The following is a 19,967-nucleotide window of genomic DNA, read 5'->3' on the forward strand; positions in this document are numbered from 1 at the left end:
TATGAAGAACTTGCGCTAATAAATTATATTAACTGTACACCGGTTAGAATGTGTTTCAATCAAAAAGATTTTATGAGCTGAAATAGACCTCTCCATCCAGCAGACGGAGCGCGTGAGAGGAGTTTAAACAGAAGCACTGTATCAATACACATACTGTAAAATCCAGACAATTCTAGGACAGAAAGTGTAAACCTTTATTTTGTAGATCTGTTACTGTAGTTAGTATTCACTAGCAAGATCCGCATTACCCTTGCGTTATGTTTTACGTCGATTAGGAGAGGGTTATCTAACCTCTATTTATTAAATAAACCAATTAACGTTTCCATTTTTATAAAGGGATCAATCTAGAAGAAGGCTCTTTGTTCCAGATCATATTAAAATCGAATAAAATAATGAATGACCGCGTTGTTCAAAAAAGCTAAATGACTTACAGTAGGCTACAACATTCACTGTTAAATCACTATTATTTTAAGGCGTTGAAGCTGTTAACGATTATGTACTGTCGTGTTTTTGTTTGTTTTTTTTTCATGTTTTTGAACAACCAATATGATCTTATTAACTGAACAACTTACTAATATCATTCCTATTTATTCTCGCAATATCTACGCATTACTTGTGTTTTTCAAAGTCTAATCAGTTTCACAATAATGATCTAATAATATTGGGGTTACGTGTTACAACACTTCCTCGATGCTGCCACCGATTAATGTTCACAAGTCAGTTTCACTCTCTGTATTACCCTTTCACTTGCTAAAATAGCACAAAATAAGACAAGACGAGACGCAGATTTGTTTTATGTTCGGATATATGATTCACGTGAACTGAAATTAAAAATGACACAAACTGCAATAGAATAAATATAAACATATTTTAGTAAGGGGCTGCCTAAACTCACCGATTACTGATGTGGTATGTTGTTGTTTTACAATATAATAGGCTAACACTAAATATAATTTCAAATAATGTTCAATTCCGATTTTACTTTTCGATCTCACTTTTAGAACTGACAAAAGAAACATGCTAGATATTAACATTTTCGCTGTTTAAATCCACATTGTTAGGCAATCAAAAACATTGTGCCGCTGGTTTAGTACGCCAATCTTTTTTTTTTTTTTTTCACAAATATTTAGAAAATAGATAAATATGTCCTATATTCAACTGTAAAATTACAAAGATCAAAATGTGAATTAATAAATGATTATAAAAAAGCTTAACTCAACAAGATAGTCAGTAGTCTGCAGTACAAAGCAGTCGATAAGCTTCATAAAAAAAGGGTTTGGGATAATGTGAAAGAAGTGCTGTTCAATTCTTACCTTGGTACATGAGGGCCATCGGTGCAAGGTCTTCTGTTATTCATGGCAAAAAAATAACGAGAGATGTCAGCTCAAAACTCAATAAAATCTGCCATCTTAAACCCCACTGACTGTCAGAGCTGCTGTCTCCTGCATCACTACACAGCCCAGTTCATCAAGACAGAATATATTCGCTATACACATCCACCGTTCTGGTATGGGGACGGATCTACAAGAGAAACACAGCAGATTGGTTTCTTCAATTTAAACCCCGCCGATCTTTGAGGGTTTTTTTTTTTGGATTTTTTTTTTTGGCTCAAAAGTTGAGCCAAATTGTAGGTCTCCTTCAGCTAGCCACCATGTCTGGAGTCCCTGCAAAAGTTGCAATGGAGAAGCAGAGGGAGTTATAGATAATCAAATACCTATTGGATGGATTGGAGCTCAAGATGAAATAACTTGCAGCAATTCTCATGAGACGATTTAGATAACTTTTAAAAGTAAAAAATCCCAGTATCAGATGCAAATAGCTTCTGTTTCATATTCGTAAATGAATGAATAAATCAAATAGAAATACAAAATATTACATGCATACTAGTTTTGTAAGGGATTTGTTCTACTTTTATAATATACACCGTTTTATCAATACTGACTAGATAGAATGTGCTTTATAATAAAAACGGGTAAATATAAAGCTATTTGTTAATCTCCTGAACATCACCCCTGCTCAAATTAACACTACATTATAATCCTAGGCCAAATTGTAGGTCTTTCTCAGAAATGTACGTTGACCAATGCACCTGCATGTCCACTTTCAACAACTATTATTCACCAGTTTGTTTAATGCTGAACCAGGACAGTTCTATCTGACTAAAGAAATGCCTCCATGTGTCTCGTTTGGAAATTAGTTGTGTGTTTTTTTTTTCTGTTTATTTTTTTGTGCTTTTTTACTTTTTAGTTTTTGCTTATTTATTTTATTTGTTTTTTATTCTTATTATTGTTTTTTCACCCACTTTGTTTTAAATTGAACTGTTATGTGACCCATGCTTTAAACCCTTGCTCATTGAGATATCAGATTGTGGTGGTATTCATCATTGCACAGTTTTGAATGATAAAGTGAAACTTTTATGGGACTCACTACAATTCTTTATTGAAACTAAATCAAAGTTTAAGTTCCAGAATACGTAGGATAAGAAGAAAAAGTAAATGCTTATATTTTTAATTCCTCAGCATTTATCTTATTTGGTCAATATTCTGTGTCACGCTGTGTTTTGTGAGTGTATATGTATTATAAACATGTAATTAAGGTATTAAAGGATGCTATGCACCTGGCAGCGACTTTTAAAAGGTGCCATATAACAAAACAAACAGCAACTGTAATATAGATAACTGAGTTTGACGTGTTATGCAGTGTTTGCAATAAATAAGTGCACACATCATAGTTTTTTTTGTTTTTTTGGTGTTTTTTGCCTGTCAGCGGTGTAATGGCTGACTCTATTCCTGCTTAACTGTTTTACATCTTGTAAATTTGTGCTTTGAAATGTTTGTGCTGCCCTAGCTTTTGTGATCTTGGGAACTAAATCTCAATGAGATTTTGGTCAGAATAAAGCATAATGTCGTGCTTGCTGGAGCTAGCATACAATTCTTAGAGTATTCTCTCATATTAAAATCCACGAAGTCAGTATAGACTGCAACATTCAGTACCCTATTTTCCATTGCCAATGAATGGAGTGTGTTTTTCCTTAGACAGTGTTATGTTGTTAAGGTAGTTTGCATGGTTGTGGAAGGCATGACTTTCTGCTGTTGGGTTTTTCTGAGAACAAATGAAAGAGACAGAAATTATAGTAGGTACCAATGAATACGTTTAATATATATATATATATATATATATATATATATATATATATATATATATATATATATATATATATATATATATATATTTAAAGACAGTTGCAAGATAGCAAGATTAATAAAAACTTAATTTTTTATTTTCTGTCATCTGAATTTGCTCTTACTATCATTTTATTGTATTTTATAACTGCTATTATCTGTAATGTGATACTTTGTAATGTTATACTTTGTAATGTGATTCTTTGTAAGGTTATACTTTGTAACAACTGTAAGTCGTCCTGGATAAGGGCGTCTGCTAATAAATATATATATGGTTTTGTTTATTTATATATATACACACATTGGTGCATGCATAAAACGAATTGGGGTCATTATTGGGTTCTATGGTGGAAATACAATACAGTAAATACCCACAAAAATGGATTTAAATGTCACCAATCGAGACAAAGTAGCCGCTCTTTTGTGTATGGCACATATTTGCCCACAGTATCTTATTCAGATAGATACTGTATATACCATACATACATAATATACTGTACAGTAATTATACTAGGTGAATTATTCTGTCGGTGATTGTTCAGGACTGATTTATAAGAACCCTATGACGTCAGTGTATTTTTTATGGAATGAACTGGGGTGGAATCTGATTACACACACTCACACAGATGTGAGTAATCTTCCACTTACTAACAACCTGGAAAACACTGAGATTGCTATTCTTCAGAAAGGAATAGCAGAAAATTACTAAAACACACGCACAAAAAAATTATAGAAATGGTGAAACAGTTGCTTATTTTTAATCTAGAACACCAATTGTAAAAAAGTTCGAAAGTTTAATGACATGGGAATATAACGATAAAGGAACATTGTGTCAGTATGTATCACGGAATAGTACAAATTATTTAAAACTGCATGTATGAGCGTTATTATTTTTCCAGGATTAGAAACTATAAATATGTCCAGTTTCATATAATGGAAGCTATTGTACGGCGTCCTCGTCTAATTCCAGGTTTCAACTTAAACTTTGTTAAACAAACAAAAAGTACATTCAATTAACCCTTTTCTTTCAGTCAAGACACATCAAGGTAGAAAACCACACAAGGGATCTAAAAAGACAGCATCTTCATAACTGAGAAGTATTGCGAGAACCAAACGACAAAGCAGTATCATAAGCACTCGAGTAGTTTGGTTCTAAAATGATGTAACAAAAGGATTTCATTCTCATTCCAGTAAAATACTATCTATAGTACAGGTAATTGGAGCGAGCACTTTGAAAATATGCCCCCGGCCACAACCATTTTTGAAGGAACTAAAACAATTGGAGACAAGGGGACATGGGTCATTCCTTGCTAAATGGGAAGCAAAATGGCCAGATTTCTTTCCTTTAAAAAATACTTTCCTTTACGGATGTGTCTGTATATGTACAAGGAAAACCATTGAATACCAATTTAAAACCTGTTTGCTGTCATTTATCATACCTCTATTAAATTGATTAAAGAAAAAATAAATGTTAGATTTGCCAGACAGATTGCCATTATGTTTGTGCTCCTAATGCCCGACCCATATATACAGTCTAAATAATCCCAGGTATTTTCCACTATCATTGCGCTCATACAGTTGAACCAATTGAACTGCGTAATCCCAGGTATATTATATGTACATGATTGTTGAGTTATTATTATTATTATTATTATTATTATTATTATTATTATTATTATTATTATTATTATTATTTCTTAGCAAACGCCCTTATCCAGGGCGACTTACAATTGTTACAAGATATCACATTATAGAAGTCAACAAAAGACGGGACTAAAGCAGGAGAAAATATATAACATGTTTACAGAACACATGGCCCCCTTCATAGTGTTTCCAGGTGATCCTAGAGCACCCGGAACCCATTTGTTCTGGTTCTCTGGTCAATCAAAGCAGGTCAGATTGTGCTTTAGTGAATGTCGCCCTGTGTATTCACAGTAAAGTGATCATTCCCTGCACTATTTCCACAAGAATTTCAAGATGTTCCAATAGGATGCAGAATGAATGTTACATTATAAGGATTTGTGGCATGGTTATAACAATTCATTTAAGTTACACTACAAAAATATGATTTACACGAGTAGCTAGATAGAACAAACCATAATGCAATTATTATTATTATTATTATTATTATTATTATTATTATTATTATTATTATTATTATTTTGTTGCTGAAGTGCAGAAGCACTGCTACTGTGTCCAGAATGGTACAACGTTTACATATTTCTTGACTGTTAGTTCAGGTTGCTTGCATTTATTTTTTTTGGTGATATGTTATTAAAAAAAAAAATAGAAACTTAATAAATAAAAACTAAAGCAAAAACTATTTCACCTGTTTGACTAATACTGAACTGGAATTTACACTTTGAACATTGGTTTAGCCACCCTTATGGAACAAACATATGTTTTTAATATATGGTAGAAAAGTATGATCCTTATATTTTTCAAATATATATATATTTAAAATATATTTTAGTCTGTAATCCATATACTTATATTTTAAATATATAAAATATATGGGATATATTTTTCTATATATGAAAAATATAAGGATCATACTTTTCTACCATATATTAAAAATATGTTTGTTCCATAAGGGCAGGTAGGCCCTTATGGAAGTTGATCAAATGGAATAAAATAGTCACCATAAAACAAACAAACAAACAAATACATAAATAAAAAATACATACATACATGTATACATACATAAAGCATTGAATTAATAAATAACTACAGTTTGTTATTAAAGCTCCCCATGGTTCGGGAATAATAATAATAATAATAATAATAATAATAATAATAATAATAATAATAATAATAATAAAAGGTTGTTGCATTAAGTTTTCAGCATAATCAGTATAAATTAACACGTTTAGGCGTGCAACTGAGTTGTAGGTAAAAACTGAAACATCTCAAAACTGTTATGCAATGAGCTTTATTTATTTTCATGCCTGATTTTCTTTTCACTACTGTTTAGTCTTTATTATAATTTATTACTAATTTGTAAAAAGGCTTCATCGAGTCGCCAAAAAGGACTACAACGTCCAGAAAGCTTTGCATACTTACTCCAGTGTGCAGGGACAGTGATTTCCTGCTCTTATAGAACTACATTTTCCAGCAGTCCATACATAACGCGACATGTGAGGAAGTAAACAAAACGCAGACACAATGTCATAGGCTTCGATTGAAGGGACCTAGAAGTTTGTTTGACAGATGATACAGTGAAGTACAGTAAGTGTAAGGGTTAATATGCGCGTGCAGGTTTTTAGAATGTTATAATGTAATTGTATGTAAAAATAATATGATATCTTGTAACAATTGTAAGTCTGCTAATAAATAAATAATAATAATACTACTACTAATAATAATAATACGTACTGAACTCCATAGTAATGTTTTCTTCTGATTTACAGAACTAGACATATAGTAGTCCTAAATATTCAATACCATCATGTGCCATGTGCACGCTTTTTGCATTTGATTGGGATTTTTACATTTTTTTTAGCGATTTTGTTTTAAAATCTATATTTATAATGACAGTACAGGAGACACAAGGGTTGCAAGTTTACTAATAGAATGTAATACAGTGTCTGTCAATGAATGAGCCTGGTTTTGTGCTGAGTCAGTGTGTTACACAACACAGTGTTATGTTACCTTACAAGGCCATCATGCTAAAAATGTAAAATGGGATCATTATATACAGAAACAAAAACACCGTATGTAGGGATGTTGTGAAATCTGAGTTAGCGCAGTGACGCCAATAACCCGATGATGCTGCGAGTCATTCCACTACAGTAGTCTTCCCAGTTCACAGAATGATGGTAAAAAGTTATCACTGGGGGGGTTATGTGCAATGTCAGGCAAACAGACTAATGTAGGGTGTAAGCAGTCTGGGTAACTGAGTTTCTGGTTAATTGACCCACAGGCCATGAAAGTTACAGAGGAGCAAGTGCCTAGCTTTGCTCAGAACTTTATTTTTTTAAATTTTTTTTATCAACTCTGTACTGTAAGGCTGAAAGAAGTAGTCTGTGTGTTATATCATGGCACAAATAGACTAGTATATATACAGACTTATTGGAACAAGAGGGTACTGGTAAAAGCTTTCTGAATCGAGAATTAACAGAAATTATTATAGTACACCACTTTCACATTGAAATATACCAATATAGAAAGAAAATACACTAACCAGTGGTTTATCTCTGATATTTAAAGTAAAGTATACACTGCAGTATATAAGGATGCTGTTGATATACTCGTAGCAGTGTTCTGTATTTTGTATTGTGATACCATATAGTGCTTTACATATGGAACATTTCAATACTGTAAGGCAACTTAATTACATATGAACCCTCTAATTGTATGACTGTATTTTCCAAAGTGATAATAAGCGGAGTGGAAATCAGTTGTGTGATTAAAATGTGAGTGATCTTAACCAGAGTATGATGATAACTGAAGGGATATTATAAGGAGCTTGTTTTATTCCATTATATTCGGTCTTTTCAATGTGGTGATAAGAAGTGTGTTGTTTAATGAACTGAGTGGTTATAAAGGGGCTTGACGTATTATTCTGATTATTATTTTGTGTGTTCATGAAAGTTCAGGGACTGGCAACAGTACACTGCGAGGGCACCCCTGTCATTCCGCCTTGGATCTCTCTCAAGGAGAGAATATCAATTTTAACAATTATGCTAAATGTTGTGGTTGGTTTGTGAGATTGACTAATGAGTCTGAGAACACTAAACTAATTTTACTTGTGACATTAAGGTTGAGTTAATTAGTCTGCAGCAACAGTACAAATAAATGCAAATAAGGTATTTTGGTAGAATCCTAATTCCTGGTTTTCAAATCAGAATGCAAAAAATCTGTACCATACCTGTACGCATTAATTTGCCACCAGCTAATATGGGAGGTACAGTAGCTTAGAGTAAAAGAAACAGCAAATCAGCAATAACACAGCTTGCAGTTTTCTCTGGTTCTTTTCTGTTTCTTTGCTGACAGCTGTGTTTGGCACATCTATAAACCACTGGTTGTATTGCTAAACAAAGCAATAACACTGAAGTCATTCTGTTGTATGTTGTCTGCTCGGTCAATGCTGGTGAACCATCATGGTATAGATTAGCTTGTAGACTTCTTGTTCCCATGGTAATCATGAAAACATTTATGGAACTTAGAATCCATCTGGGACACAAACTCAACTATGAAATGAAGCATCATTTCAAACCAATTTGGAGGATTTTCTGTCTTACCTGTGTTATACTGTACCTAGGGGAATACACTATAATAAAGCTAAGTTTATTTTGAGTACTGCTATACAACAAGGGAAATGTAAATTATTTCAGTTTGTACTCTATCTTGTTTAGCTGCCAACAACTGCCAATGTAAGTTTGCTTTCCAAAGTACAATAAGGTTAAAGTATGATAAGCACCTCAGTATAGTGCTATGCACTTTGCTGAAAATTCAACTTGTTGTGTGAATACGGCCTCATATCTTCATATCTCGTACATATAACAAGAGCTCACAGGTTTGTGGTTCTTTCTTGCTAAAATAAATGCTGCAGTAGACCCTTTATCTAATAAAGGTTTTGATTTAATATATTCAGGTCACACTTGGCAGTTGTGAAGAGGACAATATTTCTACAGAGCCCGCAGCTTCACATTTGGAGGCTTTCACATTGCTGGTTTCTTGTAAAAAAAGTTACAAAAGGAAACAATTGGCTGAAGCTGCAGGCTGTTGTTAGGCAGTGAAGGCAGAAAAGCGGGTGCTTTGTTGCTTTTTATTTTGTTTGGCCCTGCACTATGTCAAGTTGATTATTTACACAGTGGTTGAAATGTGTAGGAACGGTCAGAGGGACATTGATTCAGCACATTCTGGAAGTGTTCACTCCAGCAGGCAGTAGAAAACATTTGTTTGCCCATAGAGACGCTACAGAAAGTCAAGGATTTCAGCCCTAATCAATGTCTGTTAACTACCGTATAACCAAAAGCTTTGAAAGTTGTCTTCATTGCAGCATAGATCACATAATACAAGCATTGATTGTAAAATAGCATTACCTACAATAAAAAAAAAACAAAAAACAAAAAAAACATTAGCTTTGTCATATGACGAGCATACAGTAAGTTAAATATTTTGGGAAAGATGTTTGGTTTTACACAAAAAGTCCTTGATATATGTTTGATATTATTTTATCCTTAACAGACTTTGTCAAACACCTGCAAAGGTAGTTTTATTAGAGACACAACCGGCGTGTTCAAGAGTAGGTCCCTTTTTGAGCTGAATATATCTGCTACACTATTCCTGCTAGTACAGCACTGGCAACATTTTACACTAAACACGCATACCCTACATTTAAATAATGGCGCTTCTGTCCTTATAGCGACTTTTAATAAAAGTAAAACATAGCAAACACTATGATAACCATGTGCAATTATTTAATGTAAAAACTGCATTAAATGACATTAACCATCTGTTGTCTTTGTCAGAGTGGTCTGTTTTGTTATTTGGTACTTTCTAAAAGCTGCTATTTGAACACCATTGAAGTCCTAGTTACAGCATAGAGCTGATAACGGCTACTTAATCGTTCGCATGGTCTATTTCACTGTCAAGAAGTTTTTAATTCTATCTTGACATATACCATGTATGGCTCTTTGAATTCCAGGTCCCTTCACTAACTTGCTAACCTCAATATTACACAAGTCATACAGTGTGTTGTATCAGCAAAAAAGCGTAGGAGAGAATTTCACTGGGGGTACTTGAGTTTAAAAATGAACCTAGATATCCTACTGTGGAGTACCATTATATAGGAGATGGAAAACTGCAAAAAGCACTACATCTCCTTTAAAGTGGTACTGTAGCTTTTACTTATCCTACCAAACTCAATCCAATCCAAATCAAATCTACTTTTTTTTTGAATGAATTACTCAGGACACTGTAAATGAAACTTGAGAATCAGCATACAGTTGTATGTTGTTTCCCGTTTACAGAGATGACTTAGTTAATTTGCACAGTTGTGGCATAGCAATGAAATAGTGCTGTGATTATGACTATCCCAGTCATCAGGTGACATTGTTAGCCACACGCTAAAGAAACTGGTTTGGCTGGTGGCAGGTCAGTCAAACAAAAAAAAAAAAAACGAATGTAGAAAATAACCCTTAGCATGACCTTGTCAGGCATCTTTATATGGCATTTTTCAACAACAAGAAAACAAGGGATCAAATGTTTGATTTCACAAAATCTGTTAAAAAAAAGCATGCCTTTCTGTATATAAAAAAAGAAGTAAAATACAGCACTATTGTGAGAGAGCAGAGAATGGTAAGGAAGACAAGCAGGTAATCACATGAAGCAAGGAAAGCACAGTTCAGCACTATTATGCACTATTTTTTGCTGACATTAAATAAACAAAGAAGTTACTGTCTTGAGCTCTTTAAAGGGAAGACCCAGCTACCCCTTGACACAGGCACAGACACACAAAAGATCTGTAGCTTCAGGGCTCTGAAATCAGCGCCTCAAGTAACACTTACAGCAGTGCTGAAAGAGCTCACTTCACAAGCTGTATCTACACCACTGCCAGGACTTTCTGAGACGTGTTTATATCCATGTGCAGGTGGAACTCAACAGCTACATTCAATATGTGACTGGACAACCCATCAAGGCACCAGTTTCCCCATTCCAGTCACATTCTCACAGGGCTGGAAGGAAGCCTGGGAGCCACTTTTCATTCAGGATAGGGGATTGTTTTAAGCCTTTGCCTGTCAAACCATAAACAACAGTTTATACTAATATACACGTTTTCACATCTTCACCCTGTCACATAGTCAAGGGGGAGGAAGGCCCTCTGTACAGCAACAAGCCTGGGCGTACACTTCCTGAAGTGACAGCTTCTAAAGTAGTAGGGTGGTTTGGTTGATTAAGTTCACTAGTTTCTGTCAGCTTTAGGTTTACACAGCCAACTTGAGGTGACGTTTGTGGGGGCAGTTTTCATGTTTATGTTCTACAAAGTTTATAAACAACAAATCTGCAAAACCAGCACAGTTACTTTAAGTACAAACATAAATAAAAGAACAAATACAGAAAAAATAAGATCCAGTGAATTACAAGGTCAGTGTTTTAATCACAGTTATGATGACAGATAAATCACCAGAGCGTAAAATGGAAGTGCTTATTTGTATGTTTTTCATCTGAGTTTTTTTTTTTTTATTTCAACTGTTTGTTTAGCCAGACCTTATCGATTCACCAACAAAGGAAGAAAGTCCAGTGGCAGAACAAGCCTACAGACCTGGTCAAAGGTTCTCCCAACTTAGTATCAGTTTTCCTGGGGAATGGAGGCCCTGACTGACTTCCTGAAGCTTTTCCCACTGCAAGCCAGTAATGGAACAGCCATCTCAATTGCTTTGTTTATGGTCTTCGCAGCTCTTCTATACTGGTAAGCTATAGGGATTTTGTCACTTATAGCGTTGATGTAATATATAATGAACACTGCCCCTACAGGATGTAAGAAATGCATCAGTAAGAAAGACCACATAGAACAAATGTTGTATTTTTTACATTGTTTTTCTTGAAATACTGTACATTGCTGGGCACTTCTGTTTACTAATATATCTGACAGATTTTTTTTGCACAAACCATATGTAAATTATATTTAGTTTATTTTTTTTATTGGACAAATGTTTCTTTTAAGCTTTAGTGGGATTTTTTTCCACAAATTACCCTTTATATAGTATATACAGTAGTAGAACTATGGATAAAGAAATGTAATAAATGAAACTACTGTATCTGAATATGTTTTGTTCTGATTTGATAAAGTTGAAAGCACAGAAGCCTATGAGAGGAAGTTGTAAACAGACACTAAGAAATTATATTTAGTGCCAAACTATACATGATTGTAGGACACTGCAGCTTTATCTGGACTACAGAAACACAGGCCTTTTCATCAGCAACATTTTGTAATGAGCGAGAATCAGTTCATAAACTCCATTATTAAAAACCAAATATTTTTCAATTACCACAGTTGTGTTCCAAATACCAAAACAATTAGGAACCTTAATAACATTATTGCAGTGTACCCACTGTACAAATAAGGAGGCTTGTTTTCACAAACAGTGACAGAGCTGAAGTGTTGCCTTGCATGCATTATGTTTTTATATATATCTTCCAAAGGATGTTCATTGTACGTCCCATGGGGTTCCAGGGCTGGGAGTTTAGTGTTTATGTATTTATTTACCCATCCAGTTACAGTACGTATTTCTGTATGTGAGATTTTTGGCTCCTAAAAACCTGGCTTTTGGCCATACTGGTTTGTGAGACTATTGAAGTAGATGCCTGTTTTACTGCAGTATGCAGTGGTTATTACTGCATGGTAGTTATTTGTGTGTACTGTGCTGCTGAGCTCCTGCAGTTTCTGAGGTTACCGTACATAAAATTCAGTCTGGAGCTTGGCCTCATTAATGATATTACCAGAAGGATTTATTTTATTTTGGATGTTTCTAGATTAAGTAATTCTACATTAACTCACATTCTATATTCCTGAAGGAACAGTTGATCTTATGATTTATGTTATAATCAAACAATGACAAGCACCCATTGCTTCACATTGTTGACAGCCAATTAGACATACCGTACATTAGTGCTCCATTTTACCTTTTATGAATTGATCTTGTTGCTTGCAAAGAAGTGCATTGGTTATGTTTAATTAAAGATTGCTTGACAGCTCATTTATTAGGTTAATCACATAATGGCACAGCTCATAAGATCTACTATTCATTTTACCCCTTGAAATAGCTGTTATGATTCTTTTCTCATCAAACCCATTTTAGTTTAAATAACTTGCTGCTTTTGGAGCTGAACGCTAAAAGCGAAACCACACCTACAGTTTTTAAAAGTAAATATTTTCAATTGATTTGGTCTCTTAAGCCAAGAGTATCTTCGACTGAGCACTTTTGGGTGAGCAAGAGAACTGTAAGTTCAGAAGTTCTGTCTGGAGAATTGTGAACGGTACATTTGAACCTATTTAAAATGACCTTTAAATAAAAATAATAAGAGCAGAAAATACATATTGTGTGAACACTTTTATTCCATTAGAAGGTTGCTGACTTTTGGAAAGGGTTTTTGCCAGTCACAAAATGTTTGTTAGTGGATTGTTTGCCCTTTGCCAAACAATAAATTAATGGCACACGCACACTAATAAATCTTGTTACTGATTCTAGTTTTACAGTAGGTTCATCATTTTGGTAAACAAAGAAAACACCACCCTAAAAATGACAATGGTTAATGACATCCTGTTTACTGTCCCCGTGATAAATCAAGTGCCAGCGTTTCAGGACAATCAGGTCATATTAGATGTTTCCCCTCCAAAAAAAACAATTAAGAGTACAAGTTTGGAACAGATGTCCTTGTTGTTCTTGTAAAGATTCAGTTTTAATAAAGTGACACGCCAACCATAAAATTGAATAAACTCTATTTGGATTCCAGCTTCATACTCGGGACACAACTATATGGTGTTATTCTATCGGTTTGCAAGAAAAACAAATCCTTTTGTTGCAGTAATTTTACAAAGCTCCCCCTGCCTCTTTACCAAAGCCTCATCCCTCAGAGACTGACGAACTGACTTCATATTTGCAGGGTCACATAAACACACTGTATGATAAATGTGTCGGTGTCCATGAAACTATAATGTATGATTTTCTCAATTAAGTTACTGTTTTAACCTCAGGCCATGTCAATGACACAGAACACCTGCTTTGATATAGCTGAAAAACAAATTGACTTTTATAAAGAGCAGTTCCAGTTCATTTATATTGTCATGGGAACCATGCTTGCCAGTACTGTAAATGCAAACACATGGCCCAAGGAGAATGTGCTCTAGATTGGGATGGTTGTTGGTGGATCCATTGCCTTATTCTCGGACATGGACAATGGTTGCTTGGGTGGTAGGGAGGAGTAATCTCAGATGCCTGCACAGATTACACAGTTTACACCAGTGATCCTCTCTAATTACATTTAGCTCGGTAGACAGTCCTGTTTAGTTTAATCTGCTGATGTTCTTTGCCTGTTTTGACCTATGGATTGGAAACCATGACCTTGAATAGTTTAACAGACAAATGAATAGGTAGAAAAATTGCCCCTGAACAGATAAAAAAAAAATGGTAGAACAGCTTTGACATGAAATGAGTAGAGAATATGATTGAGATTCAAGGAAGCTGTGTTTGTATGGTGTGCGTACCAAACGTTTTTTTCAGCAAGGGTTAGCTCAAACCCTTTGGGGTCATGCCTCTTGACTGATGTAACCTCTGATGTAAAAATAAAATTGATTTCCATTGACTGTGAATCAAATGTGAGGTTTGACTGTGAAGCTGGTGTGTTTATTCTAAAGCTTTTGTATTACACAAAAGGCCAGCTATTGGGGGGCGCTCCAAAAAACATGGTCATTGGAAGGCAGCAACCACAATATGAGATTGGGCATTTAAACATCAGTGATTTAAGACTGAATATCTGAAGTTGTGTGTATTATAATGTGGTAAAGAATATACTGCTGCATAAATACAAAGCCATTACATACCTCAACTACCGGTTTTATAATGACTTTAATATAGTCATGTGTCTTGTATGGGAACATTGCAAAAACAAAATGCCACTGTAATTGCTATTAAGATGTAAGTCTTGTCATTAAGGAGCATCTTGCTAATTTATTTGATCATAGTCATACTGTGAACCCTGAGTTATATGCTCGTACACAAATATATATATTTTTTTGCTCTGTTATATACATGAACATTTTAGTTTGAATCCTCATTGAATCACAAGACAGTTTGTCATAATACAACTATTATTACTAAAACAACCAAGTCGTATATCACACGTCGCTCACATGTCAGAAACATCATGAAAAGAGAAATTGTTATTGCAACATGCTATGCATAGAGCTAATTTTAACATAGAAAAACATGGGTACCATCCAATAATGCTTGGTGGCTTTATTCAAATGTTGAACTTTCTTTTTTGTGTATGCAATGCTCATGAAAGGTGAGGGACAATGGCACCAGCAAAAGAATTTAGATCAAGCCAATAAACAAAAAAAAATAAAATGATACTCAAATTTAAACTAGACTTACTCAAATGTTGCAAGTTCAACTGATTCCAAGATACTTCTGGCATCAATTGGTGTCAATAAAGCCAGGGATATTATTGAAAAATAAAGTGACTCTTCTCACGCCATGAACTGCAAAGCTAGTGTACAAAGTCAATTTTGATGTATTATTATATTATATTTTCCACCTGTGTGACTATGTGACTGGGATTAGACTTGTTGTGCTGAGTACTTGGATCATACAAGATTCCGTTACGATTAAGGCACTTACATGTAAGGATAATACACTAGTAAAAAGCCTTTTACTTGTTACTTGTAGCAAATTATTTTTCTCTGTAAAAATAATAATAATAATAATAATAATATTAATAATAATAATAATAATAATAATAATAATAATAATAATAATAATAATCAGCTCTTAGTTGAAATTGGGGAGTGATGGAATGAATTGAATAACTATACATATTGGGTCTTCAATGTAAATAGAAATGAAAGCTCTATCTGGTCACTTTCTTTATGAAAATCAGTGCCAGAAATGTATTTTATGGCACATATGGTGTTAGCCCAGCCCACATCCTTGTAAGATCCAAGTATGGGCCCTCTGCAGTTCAGACTTTAAAATCCAGGACTTATTCATGTCTGTGAGAATTTCACATAGTCTTATTTTTAGTGAAAATATCGTCTGAAAAAATGTTATTTGGATACTTGAACAATATGCATGAAGTGAAATTAGTTAACAATACAAACGTGTTGCTGCAAATGATTTGTAATCGTACTGTACTTCCCCCCTGAGCTGGGCACAGCCTTCCTGTCCTTCTCAGACCCATCTACTGTTGTGCTGTGTCCTGGGAGCTGTCACTCCTGGCTGTGATGATCATATTGCAGAGGTATTAATACAGTTTAATCAAACTGATTTACTGTGGAGACATCTGTTTAAAGGGTCTAGAATTGCAGGTTTGAATTATAAAATCTAAATGTATGTATAGCACCTTTCTGTCTGCATCCCTGGCTATGCATATAAAATATAATTGCTAACAGTGTGTGACCTTGGTTAGAATGTGCTGCACTGTAGCTTGTAGTGTAGCACTTTGTTTCTCAACACACTTGGCTCAGAACAGGTTGCTGCACTGCTGATGTTTCTTCAGTCCTGGTCTGGAGGTCACAGCCCTAGGGACAAATAACATGGTTTATTTTCTCCTGATTGTATGTTTTCTTTGCCTGTTGGTAGCACAAGGTTGAAACAGAATTTCACAAGCTGGGTTTCCATGGAAATACACTGCTAAAGGCACTGGGAGATTTCCAATGAAAAACAAGAAAACACTTACAGTGGCAATTATGATTTTTTTTAATATTTGTGATTCTGGTATTCTTATACATTTTTACAATGCAAAGAGAGGAACACTAAATATAGTATTGTTTATCAAAGAGTTTGTCCTTAAGGTTTTGAAATACGTATCTCTCATACTCATTTTGTACCATGATTTTTTATCCTTTAAAATAAGCTACAGAAATTAGACAGGTGGTAACACTGGAAATATATCCCATTAAATCATGTTTGCAGTTTGTGAAACACTTTTCAACTGTTAAAGAGTTTATATATATATATATATATATATTGTAAGACAGCAGGGAGGGGGTTAAAGCCTCCCTGAAGAAAAAACATGTGCGGAATGCACATTTGTGCAATTTAATTGTTTTGCTTTATTGTTTAATTGAATTTGTTAATTGTTTTAGTATTAATTATCCCCTGCACCTGGTAGCCATTGTTAAATTAGTACCAGGTGCAGGGTATTTAAGAGAGGCAGCTAGTCTGCTCATGGCTGCTAAGGAGAAGGAGGCAGAAGAGGTGCTCTGTCTCAGAGTAGCCAAAGTGAACAAAAAATAAGTGTGGTATTAAACCTGTGTTTTGGTGTAAGGACGGGGAAACAGCTTAGCTGTCCCGTGTTAGACAGGGTGTTCCTGGAAGTTTTAGTTAGCGCTCCAAAAGAGCTAGGTGTTTATTTTGTGTTTGTATTTTGTTTTGGTGTATTAAAAATAGCGCACCAGCGCTTAAAAATCCATTCCAGTGTGTTGGGTCTATTTTTAAAGGGGCAACGAACCCGTGTGAGGTGCAATCATATTACATGTGGTGTCAGAAGTTTTGGGCGCCCCTACGACCCAATAAAATGGATTTTAAAGAACTGATCGAGGTGATCAATAAAAATACCGCTGCTCAAAAAGAGCAAAATGAGAGATGGGAGAGAGAGCTGGGGTTGGCCCCGCTGAAGAGACAAGTGCGGGAGCCGACCGAACTGGAGCTGTTGTTCCAAAGGTGGGAGCAAGCGAGAGGAGCCCCGCTGACTCCAGCCTCAGAGCCCAGTGGGGAGGAGCCGCCACTTCCGGAGCCCAGAGGGGAGGAGCCGCCGCTTCCAGAGCCCAGAGGGGAGGAGCTGCCGCTTCCAGAGCCCAGAGGGGAGGAGCTGCCGCTTCCAGAGCCCAGAGGGGAGGAGCCGCCGCTTCCAGAGCCCAGAGGGGAGGAGCCACTGTTGCCAGAGTCACCGGTGGAAGTCAAGGGGGAGGATGTGCCGCCTCCCCTGCAAGCCACTCCGGCGTTGCCGAGGGAGGTCCCTTGTCCCGGCAGCGTGGACACCAGGCCGGAATGCCCAGACCTCCCTCCGCTTGACCTGGCTCCCAGGTCGCAGTACAGCCAGGCACAGTCGCCTGCCTGGTCCCTTGCTTCACTCCCCCTGGAATCCCAGACGTCGCTGCGCAGGATGGAGACGGCACTGCGCAAAAGGCAGACGTCGCTGGCGCTCCCCCTGCTGATTGCTCCATTCCGCATACCTACTGCTCTGCTCCCCCTGAGACTAAAGACGTCGCTGCGCCGGTCCACAGCCACGCGCCTCTGCCTGCCAGTCCTGGCTCCCGGTCACCGGCATGCGCTGTGGTCGCCCTGGACAAGCCGTCTGGGTCCCTCCTCGTCGGTCCTAGGTCCCTCCCTGGAAACGCCGGAGGGACCAACCCACCCTCAAGCCCGCCCGTGGAAGAGGGCGACAATTGACATTGCTGGACTTGAGGGTGGGTGGTCTTTTAAGGGTGGAGGGAGATGGCCGTCGAGTGGTCGGTGTCTTGAAAAGACAAGGGGGGGGGATATGTAAGACAGCAGGGAGGGGGTTAAAGCCTCCCTGAAGAAAAAACATGTGCGGAATGCACATTTGTGCAATTTAATTGTTTTGCTTTATTGTTTAATTGAATTTGTTAATTGTTTTAGTATTAATTATCCCCTGCACCTGGTAGCCATTGTTAAATTAGTACCAGGTGCAGGGTATTTAAGAGAGGCAGCTAGTCTGCTCATGGCTGCTAAGGAGAAGGAGGCAGAAGAGGTGCTCTGTCTCAGAGTAGCCAAAGTGAACAAAAAATAAGTGTGGTATTAAACCTGTGTTTTGGTGTAAGGACGGGGAAACAGCTTAGCTGTCCCGTGTTAGACAGGGTGTTCCTGGAAGTTTTAGTTAGCGCTCCAAAAGAGCTAGGTGTTTATTTTGTGTTTGTATTTTGTTTTGGTGTATTAAAAATAGCGCACCAGCGCTTAAAAATCCATTCCAGTGTGTTGGGTCTATTTTTAAAGGGGCAACGAACCCGTGTGAGGTGCAATCATATTACAATATATATATATATATATATATATATATATATATATATATACACACATACATACATACATACATACACATATACATATATAAAGGATGATTATAAATGCTCTTCAAAAGAAACACCCCCTTAAAATAAAGTTTTGTGAGCAAACCTACATGTTGCTTTAAACCTACTGTACGTAGGTGATCTCATTTAGTTTTCCTTCCATGTTTCCATCTTCCACTCTGTCATTGACAGCAAGTTTGAATTGGGCTCTGCCATCCTAGTATTGAGGGCTGGCAGAACTCAGTCTTCCTATTCAACCTAATGAGTGTACAATGTGAAGGACACAAGAGGCAGGTGTTAAATCTCAAATTGTGAATACAAAAGTGTTATGCATTGTTTCGGCGAGCAAGTGGCAGTCTCTTTCTGGGTGGGATTAATATTTTGAAGATACTTGGATTTATCTTCACTCCAGACCTGTGGGCAGTCTATCATGGTCTCAGTTAGGACACATTTCTAGGCTGTCAACCCCGGTCAGGAAATCAGTCAAAGCTCCTGATCAAAACTACCCAGTACCCAGTACAGTATAAAAGGGTCTTTTATACTGTACGATTCTGAGTCAAAAAAGTCTTTGCCATACCACTATGCTAAAGAAGATTCAGGATCAATTTCGTGTGTAGGATTGCTGAAAAAAAAAAAACCTTTAATGGATATTTTATCTTTCTTGAATTGAATTCCTGTTTTCCTTTGTCCTGATTAGGTACTCTGTTTTTCCCTATTCCCAACTGGAGCGTGCAGGCATCAGGCACCCCAAACCCTCCCCGTTCTTTGGCAACATGTTCCTCTTCCGCAAGGTAAGGAAGCAAGCAGCCATGCTGGATTTAATTTGAAACATTTGGTGGTTTTATTTTTTTTTCAAATTCCTTACAGTTGTTTTTGTTTGACTATTCCAGGGAAAAAAGCAACGTAGACCTGTTTGTGTTTTTAGCTAATTGGGTTTACCTTCACTCCAGAGATGAAAAAAAAAAAAAAGATTTGCAATATTATTATTGTGACTCAAAATGAAAGAAAAATGTAAGCAGAGTGGACCT

The 19,967-nt window shown here is 36.2% G+C and overlaps 2 protein-coding genes across 5 annotated transcripts in view; one reads left to right on the plus strand and one right to left on the minus strand.

The window, feature by feature from the left end:
• Window positions 1–1,667, minus strand: part of LOC117420016 (homeodomain-interacting protein kinase 2-like) — an 89,523-nt gene extending 87,856 nt beyond the window's left edge. For all 4 annotated transcript variants that reach the window (XM_058985726.1, XM_058985725.1, XM_058985724.1 and 1 more), the window contains exon 1: window positions 1,314–1,667. In XM_058985726.1, coding sequence (XP_058841709.1) covers window positions 1,314–1,332 — 19 coding nt within the window. In that variant the 5' untranslated portion in view covers window positions 1,333–1,667. The remainder of the gene's footprint in view (window positions 1–1,313) is intronic.
• A 4,626-nt stretch (window positions 1,668–6,293) lies between these two features.
• Window positions 6,294–19,967, plus strand: part of tbxas1 (thromboxane A synthase 1 (platelet)) — a 60,036-nt gene continuing 46,362 nt past the window's right edge. The window contains exons 1-3 of the mRNA XM_034033102.3: window positions 6,294–6,410; window positions 11,391–11,598; window positions 19,637–19,730. Of these exons, the coding sequence (XP_033888993.1) occupies window positions 11,495–11,598; window positions 19,637–19,730 (198 nt within the window). The 5' untranslated portion in view covers window positions 6,294–6,410; window positions 11,391–11,494. The remainder of the gene's footprint in view (window positions 6,411–11,390; window positions 11,599–19,636; window positions 19,731–19,967) is intronic.

The sequence above is a fragment of the Acipenser ruthenus genome, chromosome 14, assembly GCF_902713425.1.
Source record: "Acipenser ruthenus chromosome 14, fAciRut3.2 maternal haplotype, whole genome shotgun sequence".
NCBI classification, from domain to species: domain Eukaryota; kingdom Metazoa; phylum Chordata; class Actinopteri; order Acipenseriformes; family Acipenseridae; genus Acipenser; species Acipenser ruthenus.